General features: G+C 37.5%; 3 protein-coding genes across 4 annotated transcripts; 1 reads left to right on the plus strand and 2 right to left on the minus strand.

Annotated features, from left to right (window-relative positions):
* Window positions 1–121: 121 nt before the first annotated feature.
* Window positions 122–24455, minus strand: LOC117604084 (RNA/RNP complex-1-interacting phosphatase). The gene is made up of 9 exons (XM_034323797.2): window positions 24308–24455; window positions 23564–23639; window positions 12210–12241; window positions 11374–11461; window positions 10110–10189; window positions 4502–4545; window positions 1936–1996; window positions 1735–1781; window positions 122–1034 (listed from the first exon to the last, which is right to left on the minus strand). The coding sequence occupies exons 1-9, from the start codon at window positions 24328–24330 to the stop codon at window positions 238–240; spliced, it is 1248 nt and encodes a 415-aa protein (XP_034179688.2). The 5' UTR covers window positions 24331–24455; the 3' UTR covers window positions 122–237.
* LOC117604089 (uncharacterized) lies at window positions 6247–8031 on the plus strand. Of its 2 annotated transcripts, none has more exons than XM_034323808.2 (7): window positions 6247–6383; window positions 6442–6647; window positions 6819–6893; window positions 6978–7156; window positions 7461–7519; window positions 7590–7750; window positions 7830–8031. In XM_034323808.2, exons 1-5 carry the CDS (start codon window positions 6319–6321, stop codon window positions 7464–7466), a joined length of 531 nt encoding a protein of 176 aa, XP_034179699.1. In that variant the 5' UTR covers window positions 6247–6318; the 3' UTR covers window positions 7467–7519; window positions 7590–7750; window positions 7830–8031. The 2 variants fall into 2 exon arrangements, with proteins under 2 accessions (XP_034179699.1, XP_034179698.1); XM_034323807.2 differs by having other exon boundaries at window positions 7590–7735.
* A 217-nt stretch (window positions 24456–24672) lies between the features above and the next one.
* LOC117604088 (protein DPCD) lies at window positions 24673–25843 on the minus strand. Its single transcript, XM_034323806.2, has 4 exons — window positions 25762–25843; window positions 25330–25532; window positions 24991–25224; window positions 24673–24925 (listed from the first exon to the last, which is right to left on the minus strand). Exons 1-4 carry the CDS (start codon window positions 25823–25825, stop codon window positions 24821–24823), a joined length of 606 nt encoding a protein of 201 aa, XP_034179697.2. The 5' UTR covers window positions 25826–25843; the 3' UTR covers window positions 24673–24820.
* Window positions 25844–25996: the final 153 nt, after the last annotated feature.

Below are 25996 nucleotides of genomic sequence, written 5' to 3' on the forward strand. Positions count from 1 at the left end.
CATCAAAATACCACCGTCGAAATACAAACATCTTCATATTTTACAAAGCACTTCCGAACGGATATTCGTTCTCCATACTCGCCCAAGTCGGACAATGAACCATCGTCGTTATTCGTGGAGGAAGAAAAAAAAAAAAAAGAAAAAAAAATGAAAAATCTGCGATGCCTAGGCGATGTCGAGTTACAGAGAATATTGTACGTTTCAAAAATAATACCGTGCCACCTATACAGCTCGTCGTCACTTGTTCTGATTGTATCTTCCTTTCGATGGCCGTCTGCGAGGCTGGCTCGAGACAGCCAGTAAATTCTCCTCGAACGTGTCTACCGTGAAGTCCTGTTCCTTCAGTAATTTCGGAAGTATCCTACTCGTCTGGACGTTCCGTCTGATTAGGCTAACTGGGTTCCTAGACAACGACACTATGCCATTTCTTACGTGGGACTTCCTCTTTTGGCTCGGTATCCGCTTGAGGGCGACCGGTCGCGAGGGTGCTGGCTGCGGTGGTGGAGGTGGTGGCATCTTGGGTGGTGGTAGTCGAGTCGGTACACCGGGTGGTGGTAATCTACTTCCGCCCCCGGGAGTCCTCGACGGACAGGGTGGCGGGAAACATGGAAGAGGAAAGCCTGGCCTAGGTGGCGGTGGAGGCATCGCTGGTCTCGGCGGTGGTCCGTATCTGAACGGCCTCGGTCCGTAAATGGGTGGAGGACCGGATGGCGGTGGAATCGATGGCATACCAGGTGGCGGTGGTATGGGACGGAATCCTGGCGGAGGAGGACCGCCAAAACCGAAGTGTGGCGGTGAAAATGGACCGTCCTTTACGAAACCGCGTCTCGATGGTACGAAACCGGGCGGTCCCATTGTGTACGATGTGCGTCTGGTGGTGTGCTTGAAACGCATCGGTCTATTGCTTATTACCTCGGACGATATAGGATTCGATAAACCGATCTTAGAGGTATCAATTTTCTCGCGCGGCGTTCTCTTCAGCGCGTTTATGTATATTTCACGCTCGATGGGGTAACCACGAGCCTCCTCGAATGCTGGAACAAACACGAAATGCATGCTTGGTTGACAAACAAGGCTCGCGATTTTAATCCCACGAGATACCAATTAGGTTTCTTCATTAACCTTCGCAGGGTAAATATCAGAGGTGCGAGAGAACGGGAAAATTTTTCGGTACCCCGTTCTCGGGTCAGGTCGAGAACTATTTCAGTCGGTTCGGGATCCACGAAATTTGCAAAAAAATATAGCTATTATACTAATAACGTAAAATAGCAAGTGGAAGAAAATTCACTAATCACTGGCCAATAACCTTAACTTCGACAACAAATTAATCAGAGCATATCAATATGTACAAATAATTGTGAGTACATGTAATCCTGAAAAATTGTAATCTATACGAAGAATAATTATTCCTTCATGATTTATAAAATTTGTTGATTTGTAAAATCGTATTACTTAAAGCTTGCTAATGACAGTCTTTGTGATTTGACATACAACTTGTCAAATTGTGAAAATTATTTACGGAATAGACATATACAAGTTACAACTTGCAACTTATAAATTCACTAATATTATTAGTTGCCAAATTATTGTAGAAGAAAACCCTAGTAACAACGAAAGATCGATATAATTTTACGAATTTAATTGCTGATATTAAATTTTTAATTTTATCATTGAATAAATCAAAACGATTTAATGTTAATAATTAAAAAATATTTGCAATTTTAAATTGCCTACCTTTTAAACTGTCTTCAATTTCCCAACCTAATTGCTGTATGAGATATCTGCAATAAAGTACATAAAGATTCTAAATGCACTTAATTATATAATACATTAGTTTTATATACATAATATATATAACGTTGTATTTTAATATATGTTTGAAATTTATTATGGTAAATTATTGAAATTTTTTTAACAATAAAATAATGTACAAACCTGCAAATAAGGTACCCAGAACGATTTATACCGTGTGTACAGTGAACACCCACAAGATCATCTGAAACAAAAATAAAATAACAGATTTTCAATTACAATCAATCAAGTAATTAGCTTTCCATGTCGAGGTAATTTCACCTCAAAAAATACTCATCTACAAATACATTTGACATATTAATTTGACTAAAAATTTTTTTTAATTTAAATTCCCTTTAACCTTCATGTTTTTTATTTCAGATTTGTTGTGGCGGGTACCTATAGGCGTGTGAACCAAACCCAATGAAAGCAACATACATAAGGCGAGACGTTCGATTCCACGGGTCATCAATTTAACCCGAAACGCAGGGTCGGCAACTCCTCGAGCCCAGCAAGGGGCTGATTATAATATTACCGCAAATTACCGTCAAAAACTGCGACGAATTCGCAACACTTAGCGACCTTTCTTAACCCTTTCGTCCCTAATGAAAGTAGTCGCGTAATAATGACCGTCACACCCTATCACCTCCTTTCTCCGTATTTCCCTTTTCAGATAAGTATCGAGTACTTTCCAATCACTTCGTACCTCTTTACCTCTTTCCGAATTAAGTGGAGGTCACGCGATGTTGTTTCACCTTCGCGAGCCTCTGAGGAGGATCTTTCAATCCACTTAAAAAATGCAAGAATTTTTTGATCCCTCATCAGACAATTATAATCGCACCCCAACGATAATTAATATATGTCCGTACCAAAAGTATTAAATAATTCTTGAAACTAGTTGAAAAATGACGTAGACATTCAATTAGAAATAACACGGGTACATAAATGCAGAATAACGCAAGATTCTCCGGTTTTGAAGATGCAGAAGAAGCAAGGTAAGCTTATTCCACGTTCCTATCTATCACAGGGTCATCTCGCTTTTGCATACGAAGAAACATACATCTTGCAGAAGACAGGAATATTCTTGGAACACGTCAGCATCTAATGTGGATCTAGAACGAGCTTCCCGCAGAGCAGCAACGTACTAAGCTTGGAAAATAAGCCGATCCTCAGAGAGATTGGCAACGACCTATGACCCTGTTCATCTACCGTATCGGCTTTCTCTGACGATTAAATATCGAGTAATACGTCTTTTCGTTACCTTCCTATCAAACTCTCTGACGTCTAATTAATATCTGTTAACCCTTTCGCTATTATGACCGCTCAGCAACAAAAGGATCGCTGTGCGCTATAAATGACTATAGTAGAAAGCGTGTATATGTCGAAATAGCGGAGGTATTGTAAAAATGAAAAAATAACAATTATGAATTAAATACACTACTCAAAAGAAAAAAGATATTGGAGGGCTGTAAAGGGTTAAATACACTCGGTCGCGTAGCGTCGACAGCCGCATGCAAATGCGGTTTTCGTCTATACCCTGAGGACACGGCCAGGAAATAAGAGAGGCAGGAAGGTGGAGTAGCCAGAAAGATAAGAGGAAGCACCCGGTATTGCATGCCACTCCCTGGTAAACGTTAAGGTTGCTTTTCAGGCTACTAGAGTAGTCGTGAAGTACAACCCGAAGCGACGTGGTTAATGTGGCAATATGATATATAAGCGAGAGGTATGTCGGCTCAAATAGCCCCTGGTAAAAAGGGACTGGCATCGCCTCTTCTTTCGTGTTCCTCCGGAGTTCTAGTAAGAGCGTACCAACCACCGATGGGAAATATATGTAAGGAGCCGTTGAAAACGGGCAAGGACTTTAACGTCCAGTCACGCGTGTACATAAACACGAAAAATATCGTCGGTACGTACAACGCCGACGACTTTTCGGCCAGCCGATTACTACCGTCTTAAATCAACCGAACGATCGAACTTCGAACGTGTTTCGTATCGTTTTCTATACAGGGTGGTCCAATAACTTTGATCACCATAACGGGTTATCCCTGTTTCAACGCGTTCCCCTGTGAATTTATTTTAGCAACAATTATGAAACTTGTACAGGCACGGTTTTCTATTTATATTCAAGTATGTTTGAAGTAATATATTCGTGTTTAATTACATAGATTGACTGGCAAATTAAACCAAAAGGTAGAATAAAGTAAACTAATTAATGATACTTTAAGACATCATCCCATAATAATGAGGGAGTACGTTGCAACTGCAATTAAGAGTTTTCTCTTTTATATTGTGGCGTGTCAATACGGTATTGGACGTTGGATGAAAGGTACTGATAAATGCTAATTGACGGTCAATGAATGGCCGGTACAGTGGCATCCTCGCTTTGGAATGCGTTTCAACGTATTTCTCTCTCTACCTTTTTTCTATCTCTGAATTTCGCTCCTTCAATTTCAGAATTTCCCACGGACGGTTCCAAATTACTTTATAATGAACATTCACTGCCAACGTCAATAAATTGTTGAATTTAATACATTAATATAAAAATAATGAGATACCAAATTTTAGTACTCTTTACTTACCTTTTACTTATTAGTAAAAAGTATTAAAAGAATTTTAATTTAATTAAAAAGAAAATTCCAAAAATTGTGTCAAAACGTAAGATATAAGAATAATAAATAAGATCGATTAGTATGACGTAATGAAAACTCACCTTCGCCACAAGCTGACATAAAATCATCCATCGTTTTAAAGAATCTGAAAGTAAAGAGAACACGTGTTTACTTTTGATCAAATTTTCGTTGGTTATCATAGATAGAAATTTCAAACGATTTATTCATAGATTTGCTAACAAAAGAAAGGAAGTGTACCCTAATCAACGTGAAATCGTTTTGATCTCTCCTCCCAAATGTATCTACGATGAACCGAATTCCACGAAAAGTTACCACTCGTCATTGTGTCAGAATGGGGTAGCCCAATTGTATTATACTATAGAGGCTTAATAGAACCGCTTTAGTGCCTTTTACCTTCCCTAGGGACTCCCTACTGCACCGATTAGTCTAACACGATTATAAGCACTAACTCACTCACCGACTTACCAATTGCCTTCCACCATACTTCAATATCGATAGATTCATGTATGAATAGGGCTGAGAGCTATTATACACCCTGCCACATAATGATCGCTAAAAGCAAATATCTTTCTCGCTGGATCGATAGATGATTTTGTATAAAATCATAAACCAGGGACAAATATATTTTATAATAATTATTTCTGAAAATGATTACAGTAATACTTTTTTTCACTTATAAAGACATTCCATTTACCCCTGAATTATCCTATAATATTTCAAACACAGTACGTTTCCTACTGTCTGAAAAAAAAAATCAAGAGTCAAAACACGAGAAGACACATTTATCAAAGAACGACTATAGTACCTCCTGAGAATGAAATATCGAAAAATGGTCGGGCTGAGATCCGCGCATCGAGGCGCCGGCGGAACGTGAAAAATGACGAGCGTTAAATTAATTTCACTTCGAATTTGAATTACAGATTCGACGTGGATGCGGAGATACGTATGGACGAGCCTCTTCACGCCCTGCCCGCTTGAAATTTCCCCGTCGAGAGAATCGTCGATCGAACGCCAGACTCATCAACCTCCCCCACGTCCTCATCCCTCCCCTTATCGTCATTAACGTTCTCCTTTTCCTTCTTTTTAGACAATCGAATTCAGAAGCTTCGTCATAAATGTTTAAAACAATTTTTAAGATTTCATAAACACCTCTCGACCCTGAGTATACACCTTTAAATAGCACATTCAATGTTATTCCCCTAGCAATAAAATTTTTCAACGGACCAATGTTGTGTAATTAAATAAATTTAAAATCACAGAACTCGCTTGATTTTGATCTGAAAATTTATCGTTACGCGCGCTTTCATTGCACGTAAATACGCGCTTAATCGTTTGTAGGATGTACGCGTGCGGAGGACCACACACTGTGCGATATTCAAATGAACTCCGCTTGTCCTGTACTATCTCGATGCCATAAATGTCTCTTCGCGATTTCACGAGCATCTCCTTATTTCGGTTCAACTCCGTGACGTGCAATATCATCGAAGCATTTCGGTATTTATGCAGACCGAATATCCCACTTTGCTGGCCAGAAGCTGATTTTCAACGTGTTTCACGACCGTGTTTATCTTTCTTTACTGCGAACAAGGAAAAGTATTTAACTATATTTTCAATAGTTTCAAACGAAACAAGATTTTTATAAAATAAATTATAAAGAAATATAAAATAAAGATAGCAAATTAATTTGTACACCTAATAACAATCTTCTTACTGCAATGTACAAATAAAAGAACCATTAAACCTAGAATGAGCAATAATCCTAGAAGGCTTGTTGAAAAATATGATAGTCGATAGTAAAAATGTGATCTAGCACAGATTACGTAAAATCATTATATTTGGCGAAGAATTCAAAATTAAGTGTATTATAATCATAATTAAATTCATGGTCTGAATAACAATGTGTACGTGCGGCCCCACCCACGAATGCACTGAAGAGTATTTCACTGCGACGTCTGATCTTCCGTATGTAATTAACCTATATCTGATTACAAAGATTCGTTAAATTCTGAAATTGTTACAGAAGCTCGAAGTACTCGTCATGGCGAACACCTGTAGATCGAAGCATGCAAAGTGAATTCTGTCCACCTGATTGTCCAGCACCATCGTCCCCAAGGACACCAAAATCACAATCAATTCCACCTCAGGTTCCAATGGCACCACTAAGGACTCTCAGGCGACGCCCAGAATTAGCAGCTGGGGTAGCTATAGCAGCTCGTCGCATAGATTGTATGTCAATTTCAATTATATTTTTGTGAAAATAGAATTATTATATTATTTCACATTTTTGTAATAGGTATAACGATTCTCTTTAATTAGTAAGCAAAACTAAAAACTAAAATCATAATATAATTATTACTAATAATCTGTATATCTGATTCTTAACTATTTTATTTACAGTCGAACGAATGCGATTGTCAGGGTCAAGTTTAGATGACACTCGAGATGATATGTTTGATGATTCAGATTTCACAGGTAAATAAATTCTTATACTCAGTCTAAAGAACCTCAAAGCAATAAAATTTCCAATTTATACATACATATTTGATACATATACAGGAAGACAACCACTAGCTGCATCTAGTTTTCGATCTCCATCCCCTCCAGCTGGAGGCACAAGACAATCAACACCAGGAACCTACAGATTGCGACGAGCAAGAACCCCACAATTCCCAGCTGTATCCAGACAACAGCCACCCAGAATGACTCAAATGACACCCTGCGGAAAATGCTTACGAGTAAGCATTTTAATCATACAGTGGGTTATCAAATTATTAGAGCCACAGTGTGAAAAATATTTTCTTCGTTTTCTTAGAGAAATAAGAATCATATGATAATTTTTTACAATGAATAATCCCTAATTATTAAAATTAAATTTAGTTTATTTAATTATAAAGAATACAATTAAAAAGTAGCAATAAAGTTAATTATGCAGATGACTCTAATAATCTAATCGCCCACTGCACCTAATTAACAACCACTTCTGAATTGAAAAGGACGAATAATTAATACTATTATTGCTAATCATCAATTTTTCAATAGATGTGACGAAACTGATGCGATGAAATTGTGAGCAGAAAATTCTACTATTGCACTTTCAAGTAAGTTTTCATTTTAACCAAATATTTATTACGTGTATAGAAAACGTGCCTTATTTTTGCTACACCATAGAGAGAACTTCTCGATTCAAGGACTCCATACATCTTCGCCACTTCACGGACGTATTAAAGTGGTCAATTGAATTAAATTTGAATAGATCATGTATTCTGCATCCTTCAAATTTTATTACTGCGAATCAGAATGGATAGGTGGAAAAGGTAGCATGGTAGAAGGTGAAATCCTTCGTATGTTTGAAGATGTTTAATGCATGGACCTAGTTGACCACTATTTATATGACCGTATTCTCAACAGACACCCGGGACACCCAGGAACCTGAAGAGATCGTAGAAGTACTCCGCAAACACTCTTCGCTGTTTTTCAATCAGGGCCACATTCGCTCGCTCATATGGGCTAGTGTGTGTCCTCACCTTTGTTGTTTCCCGGTTTTCAGGGTCGCACCTTCCTCATGATTTGTCATCATGATAACCACTATTACTTTTCACTTTCTCGTATAATTGAAAGTTTTACGACGAAGATATGTATTAGTATTGTGGTTTTCATAAATGGAAGAGCAAATTTTTGCAAAGTAAATTTGCAATGATATGAAATATTTCACATTTCAATTAAGAATATTTAATATTTTTTAATTAAAAAGAAATTACTATTACTATTAAGGGTACCAAAAATTACGGGTTCGAGGGGATTCGATCCAAAGAATTGTCAGGCTACGATTTCGAAATTCTGAATTATTAAAAATTCAAGAAATTTATTTATAGACACCATAAGAATCTACAATCATCCCTCCCCTTGTAAGGACAGGCGTTCTTCATAAGCAACCCCTAACGAACTAAAGACGAATTAGAAAAAGAATTAATTCTTTTAAGTCAGGAAAGGGTTAGATAAGACACGTGGCTCAGTATACGTAACATATCGTACGCAGAAAAGGGAGGAAGAGAGAAAAGATAAATGGTGGCAAATTTACGTAATGAAGCGATCCGTCCGGGTGGTCCCAAGCACGAGGACGCGTTTCCTCGTCATCTTGGCAATCCTCCCAAGGTGGAGAAAACAAAGAGAGGCGAAGAGAATTTCGAGGACGAGTGGCGGGAACTCCGACTGGGTCCACTGGTCGAATTAACGGTACCGGAAGTATGAGACAACGTGCACACGTCCTCGTATTATGCATACGAGAGAACGTAAAGCATCTTTTACTACCCACAATCGCTTCCCAAAACGTTTCTCTTTCGTTCTCGTGCCAACGCTGTCACAGCATTTCGTTTTCTCGTGTGGCGGACGCGATAAGCGTCAAAATATTTAACGCATCTTTGTACGGTCGGATAATTTTACCTTTTCGATAGCATTTTAAGGAGATGGGTACAGATTATCTTTTCCGCGGAGTAATCTTTAACTCTGTATAAAAAATATTGCATTCCCTTCTCGTTGATGCCATGATACCTGGACACCCTTGGATTGGCGAGATTCGTTAGAAATTAACAAATTTCAGAATTTTGGAATCTTAAAATTTAAAAATAGTGGAGTCCTCCCACATTTTTAAGGAGGGGCCGGTCCAGTTTTTAGACATGGGATTTGACAAAAATAGCTACCATACCCTGCTTGACCCCTCTGAGTACAAGAATTCATTTATATCAAATAAATTTTATGTACTAAACATGAAAATAATTTCATCAAACGGTACACGTTGAAAGCAAGACTTCCCTTATCTAGGTGCATCTTCGCACACCCTTCTAACTTTGGTAAAGAATTTCTTTGTATTCGTGGGATATATGAGCACCGTCTGGCAGTGCAAAACAGAGAACACGTGGAAACCTATGTTCGATGTCTCAGTGAATAAAGACGTCGTTGCTGAAGCGTCAACACCCACGTCCTTTGTCGCGCGACGGGTACATTGTTGTGGACTTGCCTCGAATCTTCGAGGAACACGGTTCGAACTCATTTAGGGAACCCGAGTCTGTATACTGTCAACGTGCTAGTGAATACCATGCAACTTGATCACTGTTAGCTGTATCGCGTTACGGTAACTTGTAAAACTTTCAGTCAGATTTAAACACACCGTGAAACTAACCGACTACATACTTCTTTCATGAAATTAACTATAATTAAAGAGTTTTAACCTGGGAGGAAATTAATCGAAACCTGTCATGTATAATACAAGAGGTAAAATTTAAATTTACCCTGTGCGATGAATTTTTTTTATAAATGTAAAATAGTAAAATTACAGCTGACGAAATTGCCACACAAGTTGTACGTGGAACAAAGATAAACTCCGCAAAAAAGGTAATATAATAAAATATGTGAATGTACAAATGCATGGGTTCAGCTTTCGGTAAATCATTTCATATTTACTGCAGTTAATTAGGCGACCGGTCATTATGCCAGTTTTACACGTTATGGTCAGAGAGTACCTTTAATGTATATTCGCGAATAACAGACTTAATGTGACAGTAATGCTCAAAGGTTAATACATGAATGTCGTTTGCAACTGGTAGTATGTTGAAACTTCAAGAATTTTTGTAGAAACATAAATCAGTAGAAAAGTATTAAAAAAATAAAATGAAAAAATGTTAGGACACTTACTTTTTCACGACATCCATGGTGGGAATTTCCCGCCCACGCACCATAATCTTTTCATATTTAACGCCACAGTTTGTAAATTCCTGTAACAAAATGATAGCAGAAATAAGTGTTAATATTCATTGTTGATAAAGTGTCTTCGATTGAAATTTAATTAAATAACACTTTGAGGAAACATTATGACTAACACCTAATGTCAAAGACTAATGTTTTGTCTTGCAACCACATTATGCGTACAGTTTCTGAAGGACCACCCTGTACCCTCCAATTAGACGTGGGCGACATCAAAGGATCTCTGTATTAATTATAAATACCCCGGTTATCGATGCCGAAAGGCGGTGTCGTATTTATCAAATATTTTTCTCTCGCGTAGAAAATGATTACCCGAGGGAAGAAAAAAGAAGGTGAAAGAACCGAGTACAAGCTCGCCTCTAGGACTCGCTGGTATAATTGATCGGTCTTAGTTTGTGACAGGTCTGACCTAAAAAAAAGTCGAGACACAATCCCGCTACGTAGAAGACGAAAACTTAGCGATCGTGTTGTCGGCGAACAGCTATTCCAAAAATCTAATAAGTTCATTAGCCTTTACGGTCCCTTTTATCCCCCCTTCACAAATTAGCCGGGACCCGTTTGAAGAGTTTTAAACGCCAAACAAAGTCAGTCCTAATTTAGACGTAATATTCTGTCCTTAGGGAAGAAATGGTCTATTAGGTTGTTAGGGAAGGAATAAAAGGTAAAAGGAAGAGAAAGTAAAAGAGAGACGACGAGAAGAGATAAGTGAAGACAGTGCAAAGGAGAGTTTCGACCAGACACGTTCCTGGATATCTGTCCAATCAAGGAATGTAGCTAGTGACAGTTTACAAAAGGGACTAAAAAAGAATAGGTGTCCCTTGTTTTCATCAGATTACAACGTTCCACGAGATATCATTATCACGACAAATTAAATTCAGCAGACAACTTTTCTTTCACTATTGTCATTAATCAATTTCCTATTAAATTAACTTTCTTTAAGCTTCTAAAACTAAACAGATTTGGGTTATATTTTATTTATAGTGAATATGGTTATCGTTTGACCATCAATAAACAAAAGTTGACAAAACGACAGAGCTTTGAAACAGCAACTTTGATTTTTATTCGAACATTTTTATTTCTCGTCCCCCGGGAAAACAGTAATTTTAAAGATATCAAAAAGTTTTTAGGTCCAGTGATAACCTGAAGTGTATGCAAAATTTCAAGTCAATCCACCCAGCTATTAAATATAGCTTACCTTTTCGTCATAGTACCGATCTGTGTTTGTCAGGTCGATGATATACTTAAGACGCGGAACCGCTTGTAGTAGTATCGACGTTGTGAATCTGCAACAATGTATAATAATCGAGTTATAACATGTTGATTTATACAGGGATATATTTTAAAACAATTTGAAATCCAATTTATTTTTAAAATGTCACCGCGGGGTGGATCAATGATTATAAATTGTAATATGATAATTTATTTTTCCAATTCGTTTACAATTTAAAAGTAGGTGTCTAATGCCGTCCAAGGGAACAAAATGATCTTACTTTAATTAAAGTAAGTCAGTTTGCTTTATCTCACCATACGATGTCTCCATTCGACGGTGTTGAGAACACAAAAGAATCCACCGACTGTCATGGTGCCCCACGGTTAAGAAAGGACCTTTTTTTTTTAGAGCGTGATCCGGACAACGCGATAATATATTAGGGGAGTAAAGAATCTGGGATCCCAAAGGAAAGGGACGGAATTAGGCGGGGGTGTCGGCCGAAATAGTTTCAGCATCCCTTTCGATATATCAAATTCTCCTAGGAAATCATACCACATGCTTCTACATATAAGAAGCTAGCACGGGTCAGCTATATTCCGAACGAGTGTTTCTCATAAATAAACAACTCTCGTCGCTCGTGTTAAAAATAAAAGAAGCCGAAATTTATTGGAATAATAATCGATTTAAAAGCTATTAACGAACACCTAGCTTGCTGTATTTGATTTATTAGACGAATGAAATAAAATTCACTGAACTAATTCGTGTTCTTCAAAAAGAATATATTTATGCAAATATTGATATAGATTATCATTTTAACTCACCGTTGTTCGGGCTCTAAATTGTTGCTCACAGTCTGAAACAAAAAGAAATGCATTAATCGTATAATAAAATAATACAATTATTACGTGAAATATTTTTAGAAAGTCTTGAATTTAGAAATATCAATTTATTTCCTGTATTTTAATGTACTTTAATTCTCACTATTCGCACTATTTTGCATATCTCAACCTCTTATAAATGCATCCAAATTCGCACCCTATTAATAACCCTAATGACTTTACACTTCTATGCATAACGCACTTATAAAAAAGGTGTTAAGGATCATGTTTGAGTAGGTTCATCATTTACAAAACTCACTACCTCTGTATTGACCCGTATCTATGATTTCGATTGGGATAAAACGCAAATCATCTTCCACCTCCCAGTAATTAGTAACACGAGCCCAAGGGAAATAAAAAAAGTAAGATCTCGTGCAGCGTTCACGAATAGCATTTACCTTTCGAATGATTGATTAGTCGAAATTTCGAACCGAATAAAGATACACGATGACAGCGATAATCGTGCTTGGAACGATGATTCTGCGATATTTTCAAGACTCTACTGTCACTGCTACCCTACCTCCCTCTTTTATCACTCTACAAATTAACTTTGTTAATTGAAAATTGCACCTCATTATTGACCCGGGACATTCACGTTGATATTGATTTTAATATACAACACTGGCATCTATTTTACGTAGTTTGAGAGCACGTAAATTGAAAGTTTCGTTGGTTCGGGGTCGGTTGTACCATCGCACTCGCTATGGGTGGGCTAATGGTAATTACAGGTTTAGACTCCGCGATCCGATTGACTGGGCGGAGAGATCGTATCTACGGATGAGTGCGGAATGAACATCGGTCGCATTAATAACGGCTTGGTATAGCTCTCGTATCCAAGCATAATAATCCGACGTTGACTAGGCGTGGGACTATCGTATCTTAATAGTAGCGCTTTCATAGTTGCCATGGTTAACTTACAACGCGTAATCCTATCGCAACAATACGTCTGACAAGCGCCATCGTGTGTAATGATCAATCAAATATGGGCTACTATTAATTAAAATTAAAACTAAAACAAAATTAATGAAATATCTTTACGTATTCTTATATCTTCGAATAATGGGGTCATTAACCTTGTATCTGATTGACCTACGCGGAATCTTACTTGTCAGCATAAATACCTATACGAAAGAAAGTAAAAGAAGAAGAAGAAGAAGAGGACATTGGCCAGTTGCGAAATTTACTAACTCGGCCCGCGTCAGGGGTAGTTTATTTTTCTCACGATACAGTATGTACACCTTTCTTCGGATGAAAGCTGCATCGGTCTCTCTGCTGATTCCACCATTCAATTTCACGATCGTTAGTCTAAAATACGACCGAGACTAAATCAGGATTATCAGCTGACAAGCTGCGCCTCTATTGTCAAACTCCATGGCGGTCCATGCCAACTCGCGTACAAAAATCTTTTCATATGCACTGCTATTTCTCTATTCGTTAATTTAATTCATGTGCATTATTAAAAAATATCCGTACTAATGAATTGTTTTCTTTCTCAGGTCAATGTTACCTGGTACCAAAGGAAGGCAAGTGACATTTTTAAAATTAAGCGAATCAAAAATTAATTTTTAATTTTCTTTGTTTAATCAAGTAGAATTATAATCAGTGTAGCATTATACTGAATGGACGGATTCGCACGAAAGCCGAATACGGTGAATAGCCTGTGGAAAACAGCAAATACTGGCATGCGACGTAGGCGTGAAGCAACGGTAGGTATCGGTGGTATTTATTGAAAATATTTATGAGGGGTGCGCTTTCATGCTTTTGCGCCGAGTGGGCCGTAATACTTGGAAGGTCCTCGCCCCGTGCAATTTCGGCGGAACTGTTGTGAGAAATTTCATGGAAGGAATCACGAGAGGCGTCCACGGATTCAACCGTGAACGTATCGACGTCACATTGCCTTTTTATTCATTCACCAACGAATATTATTAAAAATAAGACTGTTACGTTTTTCTCTTTCTTCATTAATCAATCTATCAATTACTTCAAATTAATTCTCGTGAAAATATTTTAAAATACAACATTTTTAGTTAAACGATCATACTGAAAGATTCAATTCGACTAAAAGATTCGAAGATTCAGATTAGACTGAAAGCGCGCGTTTACTAATTCAATTTTGTAACACAAATTCATGGATACTACTGTAGAAACAACTTTAATGTTTCGTACGCTGTAAAGATTCAAGAGTAATTGAATTCCTAAGTTAATGGAGAGTTTTGTTACTTAACTCCGTACGCGAAACGTTTTTAGCCGAGTACAAACATCCCGAAATTTAATATACATCCTGTAACAAACATAACCGAGCTCATAGAGAGAAATAGCGAACGCTGCTTAACATGATACTAGGTTACCATATCTTTTCCTGGATCATAAAATTTTGTCGTAGTCACCGAGCGTGGATAACGACTACTGTAAGAAACAGATTTATATCCGTTCCAAATATCTTAATTTCACAAGTAACGTTAGATGAGTGCAAAAGTTCTGTCGGTTTCTGTGTTACCCACTAATAGTTTTATTTAAAAGCTATGAAAAATTAAAATTTAAACGATCCAGTTTGCAAAAATGAATATCGGTAAACAAAACATTCAGATTTATAGAAAAATGAAAATTTCAGCCAGTACAGTGATCCTTCCAGCCCTCCGAAGATTAAATTCTCTTCTGAACAAGGAGCAAGCTGAAGAAAGAGAAAAACATAGGAAGAGAGGAACAGCTCATGGGAAGAACATTACGTTTATGAACGCAGTCGCCACGATTATACTTACTGTTATAGAATGGTACGAGAATGCCATATAGACTGCTATATGGCTGCCGCCAACTGATATATGCGCGACGTTATCTGTATCCACTTATCTTCTCGTTTGGCAGAAGATTTGAAGCGATTTAAAATGGATTACTTGAACTGGTCAGACGTGTGCAACAGAAGAACGTGTGGAAAGTAACACCTACTAATTTCACCAATCATTTCTATCTATTATTATGTCCATTTTGATAACGAGTAAATAAAATGGTAAAATTGAACGATCAACAAATTCGATGAAAAGGAATTTTTATGGAAAAAGAAATGAAAAAGTGAAATTTATGAACCTTCGAAATTTTATCACCGGTAGCCACGACCGATTGTCCAAGCAATGGTACCAGTAGCCATGGGGGATCTTTTAAGGGATTCTCTGTTGTTTCCCACTCTTTTTCTTTCCACAGATCCCGCCTGTCGATAAGTTGACAATTAAAGGGCGCTAGTCTTTCAGAAGGAATCGTTAAATATGGAAATAAACCCGCCCACTAGATTTTTCGAGGAATCTTCTTGAAAAGGGAAAAGCTTCTCTCTTGGGTTTACATAAAAATTGACTAATATCGGGATCATGTTTAGATACGTTTAGAAATTTTATTAGCTTTTCTCCAAAAGTAAATGCTGTATTCTGATACAGCAATACAGGTCGTGTCATAAGACGTGGACCAATTTCAGCGATGAATTTAATGTACATAAATTATAATTGAGAAATTTTCCTATTAATAGTAAATTGTTTAATTCATTTTTTAAAGTGATAATATGCTAATCTTTCACTGTGACCACGTATTATGACACGTCCTGTATAGTTTCGCCATTCTCTGTAGATAACGAATTAGTATTGGCTGGACATGAGATTTTATAGACTGCCATTAGACGGGTCTGTGTTCCCTATCACCGGGTATCATGAAAGCTTGGCAGGACAGCGGTTCGGAACGTGTTTCTGGTTGAACATAAATAATAGAACCACATCGGGAATCGCTATAATTCAATTCACACCTGATAACTGCGACCATAGAATTTCCATATTACAGGGAGTAATAAAATTAAAAATATTTTCGGGGCGGTCCGTACACCCCGGGGGGTCCACGATGCTCTTCCTCTACTCTTTCGGAACGAACGAGCCGAGGATCGCGATCCTTCACATTTGCTGTCGTACGAATTTGTTCCTCGAATTTGTTTCTCGTTGTCTTCGGTGGTCTTTCCTCGTGTACGACAAATGGCATGCGACCGACAAAAACGAAACCGCGTGCCAAAGAACCGCCACCTTTTTTTTTTTTTTTTTCGAAAACAGGTCTACAGAATTCCACCAATGTTTCCAAATCCGCCACCCATAAGAAATTCATAAACGATTAATTAGAATCGTTGAACAGCAACTCTGCACCCACAATTTTTTTTAAGAAAATATTTTTTCTTTTATTTCATAAACGAGCTGTTCCTCTGTCGTGTAAACTATTTTCTACCTGTGCAAATATTTTCTCTAAAGATATTAATGGATATCTGTTAATTACTTTAACACTATAAAATCATTAATCCTAATTTATATAATGAAAATTTGTAGCTCGTTATAACTCCTCGTCCCAGGATAAATTCCATCCTCACAGATAAATTACGATATTACGAAAAAGAAATCTATTATTTTCCTCGAGCCAACAGATATCCAGCTGACAGTCATAAATTTCAGTCAACCGAACTGACCAAAGAATCAATTTCGCCGACAGCGAGACGAGTTCGGTAACCTATAATCTATACACACTTAATCCGTATCACGCTCGAAGGCGTTATTTTTCCAGGATACCTCTCACCAAACATTCCCCAATTCCTTTCTCTCCCCTAGGAATTGATTATTTTAGCTACAGGGGTGAGAATACATTATACATTAACGAAGGAAGCGGCAGGACGAAAAAAAAAACAAGATTAACGACTCTCAGGTATTAAACGGGCGGCGATTCGAATGGGAATCGGATCGTTTAAACAAATGTTTGTTTCCTGCCTTCGACAGTCTGCACCTTCCTTCGCGGGACGTGCAAAGGTGGTGCACCTTTAGATCTACCGCCGACGCGAAATCATCCCTCGAATACACACCCCCTGTCTATAAGTATTGGGTGCAGAAATGAATTCCCTCCGACTGACTTCATTAAATTTAGTAGTGGTACAGTTCCCACTCGATAATTCCCTGTCTGTAAAGGAGCTAACGTGGTCCCAAAAAATTGTTTAAAAATTTATTTTAACTCTTGAATAACAGAGCCTAATTTTTTAATTAATTCATAAATTAGCGAAAGTCCTAATATTTATAAACGATGATCCTGTCATCTACCGAGACATTATTGCCAAGACATTCGTTCAACAGAATCACAGATCATTCGAAGAGGATCGAATATGCTCTTTAAACGCCAATTGTCTGAATATCACATGGATATTTACGATACAGTATCGGAGACGTTGTTAGAAGGAACGACATAAGGGAAAGCAGCCAAGTGACCATAAATTCGTTGGTTTCTTTGCGCGACACCGGTAGAACGGTGACATTTTTGTAAACAGATGAAAGATCGAAGAAAGAGAAAAATAGAGTTAACCGGAGGTACAAAAGGAAAAAGGGACGCGGGCGAAGGAAAAGACGTGGAAAAAAGGGAAAGAAAGAATCTTGCGGGGAAATAGAAACGGAATGAGAGGCAGGTAGAAGAGAACGACGGGCGCCGGGATTCGTACACGCGCCATTCAAAGGAAATTTATGTACCAGAAGCATAAAGACGCGTCTCCAACCCTCGGTATCGAAGGCATCCAAACTACCGAATTCACAAATGTTCTCTGTCTTACCCCCCTTTCATCGAACTCGTTCCCGTCTGTTCTCTACCGTCGCCACGATTCATAATGGTACTGTATTTTCTCCTTGCATATACGTGGTAACGCGGGATATAAGAAACGGGAAGTTGATGGTGGCCAGAAGAGAACAAACGAGGAAATATGGAATTCTCTGGAGAGAGGGGACGAGGGATGAGATAAAAGAAAAGTAACACTATTGCCTCTCAACGATCGTCCTCGGTCCAGAAGAAATTCCTTATGGAATGTTTGTAAGCCATTATTTCATGCTCTTGTATCAAGGGGATCGAGTACACGGAGTACATGTCAGCACGTTCCCTTAACGATTGATCACCAACATGTGAGGATTGTTTAAATGAACGTCATCCGACATGCTGGGGAATATGCTTTCAAGTACAGTGACCGGCAAAAGTATTCCTACCCCTCGCAATTAACCCCTGCAACGACGTGTCGTTCGATATTCGATATTTTTAATAATAAATTGTAAAATTTTTATTTAAAGAAGGCATGATTAAATAGGGTATTTTTTGTGGGACATATTAAAGCTCTGATTACTAAGAATAATTAATTTTCAAATTTCAAGCTAATAAAATTTGTTCGTATGCAAAATTAAGAAGGTTATTGAATTATTCCAAGAACCATCCAGCTAAATCATGTACATACGTTAGGGTAAGTAGTTACCTGTGCGTAACGAAGGCTGGCAAAATAAGAGAAACGGCGAAACATGATCGGGCAAAGAGATAAACAGGGCTACTGCGAGGTCTCGTTTACTCCGCGGGGTTCCCGGAAAAAGAGGACCTCAAGATGGACACTCGCCATCTCATCTAGCAGAGATAGACCGTGGCCCAGCTACCATATCTGATGAAACGCGATGGATGGGGACAGCGTGACACTAAAGTACGAAACAAAAGTGTCCTTCGTGGCGTGCTTCCCTCTGTCTCACCGCATCCAAACCCTACGACTCGACCACCCCCTTCGGCACCCACATCTCCGACCATGCAACGACCGCGATGGGACCCGGGAGAAATTTTTACTATCTTCTCGTCAATTTCTTACCTACTTTCACGTTAGTCTGATCCTTTCCCACTATAACATACTGTGGGATGAAACGAACTGATCAGAAATTCATTTTCCTGATTTTATAAATCAGTCGTTTCGATGGGTTTGATAATTTTAATGTTAAAAATAAAATCCTGATGATTATTAAGAGAAAAATAATTGAATCGATGAATTAAAAAATAGTTTTTTGTGTTTCAATTTCAGATTTGATTTTGATGGAAATCCAAAATATAAAAAACAGGTTTCTATCAAATTCTGAATTACTCTTTTGCCCGCTCACCAAAAATATAATACCACCCCTGATTGCCGCTAAGAAAGCAAGATTCATCAACAAATGACATGTTTGCACGGTTCTATGTCGGTGTCGATCGCCGGAACTTGGAGAGCAAAATCGTGGCACAGAGGGTCTCTGAACGCGACACACGACCCCTTTGGAGGCGCCAGCCTGCTAAAAGAAGAAGAAGAAGAAGAGAAAGAAGGCGTTCCGACGAAACGGAACGCGGTGTCGGAGCCAGATAAGATCTCCGAAACCGGGGATCAGTAATATTTTACAAAGTCATCGAAGTTGCTCGCTAACTTCGGCATAAATTACAAATCGTTGTCCTTCTCTTTTTCGCTCCTCTTCGCGCTCATCCCTTTCGTGAAATCCCTTCCACCGCTACGAGAAGATGGGAAATTGCATCGACGAACCCTCTTCCTTCGTAAGGAGTGTTAAACAAACACTTAGCATCGCTAATAACATAGGACACACCGATTCGACTCGCGAGGGTACCAATAAATTATTCCCTGTAGAAAGAATATGCATGTATCGAGAACTCTTGAAAATTAGCAAACACACGAACACTATGCAAACAGGTAGAACCCTTCAAAACCGTGTGAAAACGTTTGTGGTAAAGAAACTTTAAGTGTTGAAGAAAACAGAAGAGGCGTACCAATAATTCTGTTTTCGAATGTACAATAAAATCTTAATTATCTGAACTAAAATTGTTGAATTCATCTTAAAATTATTTTAAAATTCAGAATTTACTTTCTGTGATTATAAAACTTTTTCAAATTTGAAACTTCAAATTGGTATAATTTTATTCCATCAAATTATGTTAAACTTTTGATGGCTTGAAATCAACTTGAAAAAATTGTAAAATTCTATAAACAATCCAATAGAGGATCTTTTTATCTTCACGACCACTGAACTTCTCCGTGATCCAACGTTAGAAAAAAAGCAGGTACGCGTTTAATATTCATGGAAACGTATAAAATTCGAGGCTGGTTGTTTGAACTTCGTGGGCAAGTTAGAAGGAAACTTTGTATTATTCGGTTCCAAAGGGATTTCGTAAGTTTGGCATAAAAGTTGCGCGGGACCATAAGCGTGAAATTGAGTGTTTACCCGACAGATTAGCGTCTACGACAGGGTAGAATATGCCCGCTGTTTATTATTTCCGACAGTAAGCAAACCGATTACTATCACCGAACGTTACTTAACATTTTGTCGAAGAGGAAAAGAAAAGAACGGAAAGTAAAAAGTCCGAGGAACACAAGGTCCGGACCATGACACGAATACATTCCTCGCTACGAACTTTGCCAGGGACTTGTTCATAAATCATATCCGGAGGAAAAAAAAGAAGAAATGTTTGCAATGCGACATATGCTAGCAAAATATCCTGTATGCCGACGATGAATGATGGTTTCGATGTGGCTGACAAATTAATTCAATGTCCAGAACGCGTAATTTTCAACATTTTTAATGTTTTTCTTCATTTTTGAGCGCCTGTTAAAAAACGTTTTTTAAATTATTCAGAGACTGAATTATTAATCAGACGAATCATCGCCTATGTTAATTCTTATTATAAGTTTCTTTGAAGGAAATGTATAATTTTACATTTTAATGAATTTAATATTCCAAATAATCCTTAGTTATATTCCTACAAATAATAATTAATTAAACTGATAGTAATAAGATAACATACGATTAAACATAAAGAAGAGCTATAAACATTACGAAAATTGCACTCTTCTTGGTATACGAGAATTTTATGACGAACCATACGAAACCCCGATTCATTCTCCTCTTATTTTTCAGGAGAAGACAGCCTTTACCTACGTGGAAACAACGAGGGTGGTTAGTCCGAGTGTAACCGAGAAGTTAACGCGATAGCGATCTGAATACCGAAGATTTTCAGGGGTAAAATACAGATATCACCCATGAAGACAGCCTATCCATTCTCAAGCAGATTCTAACCCGAAGTCTGGAATTAATATTCCGTTTCTATGTGCAGAATTTGTCTATCGTGGTTCGGTCCCCTCAAGGGAAAAGCCTAAGTATTCGGTCGACCTGCGTGGAATGGTAAGAATGAAGAAATACTATACCGACAAATGTGCCTCGCTGTTCTTACCTTTAATCTGTTAACCCACTGATGACCATTTTCACATTTTATATTATTTCTTTCAAAGATTAAACCTTCCCTTGGTCGATAAACTCGGTACAAAAATTGAAATTTATTCTAAAATAAAATCTTGAAAAATCCCATTCAATATTTTTTAACATAGTAAATGGAAGGCTTGGAAGAAAACCCTCTGAAAAACGGGACCAGGAGCTGCAACCACCCTTAGACCTCCCTTTAAACCGGTGCTGCTCTTTCGATTCGCAAATAATGAATTTGTTGTCGAATTTACGAGAGTATAAAAAAAATGATAGATTGAAAACTAAAATCTACATCGAGCCAAGTCGCTCGGGGGATAATCTACAAGCGTCTAAAATGTTCGCGGCCATCGGTCCACCGTGAATTCCGTACGAAATTACACGGACGTAACGAAATTCAATCCAAAATTAAAATCGACTTTAAAGCGCATCTTTTACAATGTATATGTGACTATAGGGGTGTCGTCTTAAATTCATCGGGGCCGGGTGTCGTCCCGAATAAAAAGAAACGTAGAAAGTGTACAGCGTGTCGGCGAAGACGGTATCGCATTTCGTGTGTGAATCGATATTTGTTACACGTTCTTATAGAAGATGAAGAAGCGGTTCGTGGTGTTTGCCGTACGAGGCACGAGCAACGGGGCGGACCGGGTAGGGGGCGCAAAAGGTGCGGGCATTTTGAGGGGCCCTATTTAACGAGTGGCCCCCCGTGGCCGGCGTAACCGGGCCCAATCAACCCGAGTCCAATTCCTGGCCATCGCTTCGACTTGTTTTATGTAATGCCCGGCGACGCCGGAATCAATTAGCCCGGGCCACCCTCTCCTTATTTTGCGTATGCATACGGCGCTTATATGCATAGCATCGGCCGATCCGACCGAAAGAGGTTCCGAACTTATTTGCAACTGTCCGTTGTACAAAAGTGGACGACGGTAGATGAGAAGAACCGGTTTGCTAAGAGTTAGGCGGAAATTAAACGAGTGGAAACAAACGAGGATAGCGGTACACAACTGGTCGCCCCCCAGCGGCGCACGGAATTACCGGCGCCCATTTTCACGTGGAAATCTATCAACTATTGATACTATGTGAAGTTATAGTACTACTATATAATGTTATATTTTTTAATAGACACTCGGTCTGATATACAACCAGGACTAGATTAAGATTTCTGGAAGCTATTGAACCTTCGAGAACCTCTTTAGTTGAATAAACTCTTTAGTCTTGAGATTACTGATAAATTTCTTCAGATAAACTGAATAAATTTCAAAAATTTGATAACAAACAGAATTTAAAAATGGATGATAGAAAGATATCATAGACGCACGATGTAAAGTGATAGAAACTTCAGAGAAAATACCGCTGGATCACAGCACGAGCACCATAGATCACACAGCAGAAGCCAGTATGGGAGATCAAACTTTGTTCAGTTACTAGGCAAACAATCGACCGGGCTATTCACAATCGAAAAAGCACTGCCGGCACGTTTCGGACAAAAGTGTGTGCATACATCAAGCTTGTTTATATATACACTAGAGCGAAGGTATGCAACAATACAGCAATTTGGCCTGAACCGATACGAGATCTCACAGAGGTGTCTTTCCTACCTTACCGTTACCAACCACCATGGATAAACGAGTCTCTCGTTCGTTATGCTACAGCAGAGATTCCTAAATTTATTTGGCCTCCCGACTCTTTTCTTTTTTTTTCGAAAAACGTATCATTGAATGCAGAGTCGATTGACTGTAAAATACATATAGAAAAATTGATTCCACACCGTTGACTCGTATCGATTTCACGGTGGCCCGTGCCATGTACCCCGTGTATCAAACGTGTATGCGCATACCTAACTTGTACGAGACGCACCGACGCGTATGGATACCGACATTGTACCTTCTATTTCTGGAATTCGATGCGATCTTATCTCGACTTCGAACCAGCCACGACCCCCGCGAAGAAGATCTTTGATTTACTATGGGGGAGAGAAGAAAAAGAACGGTAACGCGACTCCGAGGACAGCGGTCATACGTTCGGCGTGACAATTGTAGAAACGCGATTTGCAAATATAAATTATTTTCTTTATTTATTAATTTTGCGTCGAATACACAAGATATGAAATTTATAAAAAGTGAACTGATTGCGAGTGTACCAATTAATGGCGAGGAAAATGACTTAAAATATATCTAACTCTAAAAGATATTTATTATATTTATTGATAATGGTACTCACCTCTTTCAGAGGTACTTTGAACGGCAAAATTTTTGTATCATTAATTACGGAACCATATGGTTTATATTCCAACCACCTGGAACATAAAATAAAACATTTTAACAAAAATATTAAAACTAATACACAAATACACAATTATAAATTAAATAGTATAAAACGAATACATGCAACAAGTGATACTGAAAAGAAAACGAGTACCAGCATGTAACTATTTATTCGATATTATTGTCCGATATAATTTTGAATAATCGAAACTCTGACAAATTATTTTACACTAAATAACAGCACTTTTTTAAGATAGTTGTTATTTCTTAAAAGATAAAAAAGAATCAAAATTGGTCAATCAAAATATTTAAATTTGTACCACGTGACATCATTAGACACAAGCGAATAGCACCCTCTATTAAAAACATTGAGAACTATGAAGGGCACGTTTCTCAACCGATAAATTAGTAATCGTATAAATCGCATCAAAAAACACATTTAGAAACATTAAAAATTTATTATAAACTATGATTATGTAGCATGTAAAAATCAATTTTAATAACAAAACTGTGATTTACAATTAAATAAGGTTTTATTGTAAGTCCAATGTAACGAAGAAATATTATAAATATGATGAAAAGTCGGCATAACATAACCTCTTTACAATGTGACCTCTGTTTAGAACCAATAAACAAGTAGTTTCCAATTTCCCAACAAATTCAATGGCATTATGTAAAATGAAAAATAAATAATAGTTACTTTTCAGGTATCGACTTCGGCATATTTGTCACTTCTTTAGGTGATTTTATGAGAAATCGAAAGCATAACACAAAAACGCAATACCACTACCACAGCATGCATACGCAGCAGACAAATGCAGTCAATGGCTGTCGCGACGCAGAACGATTAATCGATCTCTCGATTTTCGCGCGCAACGTCATGTTATCCTGTTGTGACCAAATGCCATAGATCTGTGTTCAATGGAAGGGAGGTATAACAACATAGATCTACTCCTTTAAACATACAAATTTTACAAAATAAATAGAACGAATATTCTTTAAACCTGTTCATTAGAATATGCAGAGAGTTTATATAATTTAAAAATATCGTTTTAACACATTTCGTACCTAATAAATGGAACAGCATATACAAATTATTAATACTGTAATAATTATTAACTTAATTTTCGAAACCTTTTCATATGTACATACAAACAAATATGATTATATATAAAACGATGAACATAAACAGTTTTAACAATTAAGATTTTTATTAGCTTGTTGGACATTGTATATCACCCTCTTTTCTTGCCTTAAGTTGTAGTATCTCCTCCAGCACTTTTTTCTCCATCTCCAAAAGTGCAGGTGGTTTTTTATACTACAACAAAAATGAATATGAGATTTATAAAAAAATTCTCAAAGGAAAAGTAGTAATTTTCATACCACAATAATTAGGGTGTTATGCTGATGGGTAAAAGATATTCTTTCCTGTTCAGGTTTTAACCCAACACGTTCTAAATCTGGAACCTTTAGTTTTTTGAAATATTTTTTATTACTTGTACGAACAGTTATTGTTCCATCATCTTCAGCAGTAACTGAATACACATTCTGAGGATACAGTAAATTTCTTATCCTCCACTCAAGTGATGTTTTTGTCACCCTTCTTGTAATAAATGGCTATAAAAGTATGATTTAATAACTTGTTAGTTATCAAATGCTTGAGCTTTGATGAGGTACATCTATGAATATATTCCCATGACTTATAAAAAAGACTATACATACAGCATTTGAACTTTCTTGAATTCCATACACTTCAATGTTACTTTGTTTTGGTTCAGGATCCCCAATTTCTACATTCCAACCTTCATTTTGACCAAGATTACCTTTTTCTTTCCATGCTCTTCTTACCAAAACATTAGTTTCCAAATGGTATTCTTCTACCATTTCTCTACCATCTTCTAATAAGAAATGAATTTTTCTTTTTCCTACAATTTATAAAATATTACTTCATTATAACATTATTAAAGTTACTTATACTTTACACTAAATAATGAATAAACGATATACTACAAATATATTTTATGTAATAGCAATCTATTGATCAAACATCTTAAAGGTTAACAGTACACATTTTGGATTACTTATTTTATAATTATAATCAAAGTAACACTAACATTACAGATCAAATATTAATATATCTTTAAATTATATTACCGTCCTGAATAATAGCGGTCTTCTTGGCATTTTGAATGAGGTTCAACCACGATTCCGGCGCCATCGATAAACACTGAGTTTCTTAGCAACTGTAGGCGACATAACGCTTTGGCACGCTTCGGCGCGAAGCAACTAATTTATACAGCTTAATTTCCGCTTCCCTGCTGTAAGGTACGTGGGCTGCCTTTATTTGAATTTTATATTATTAACTGAGGGAATGGTATTTCGAACACAT

Source organism: Osmia lignaria, chromosome 11 (genome assembly GCF_051020975.1).
Source record: "Osmia lignaria lignaria isolate PbOS001 chromosome 11, iyOsmLign1, whole genome shotgun sequence".
In the NCBI taxonomy this organism is placed as follows: Eukaryota; Metazoa; Arthropoda; class Insecta; order Hymenoptera; family Megachilidae; genus Osmia; species Osmia lignaria.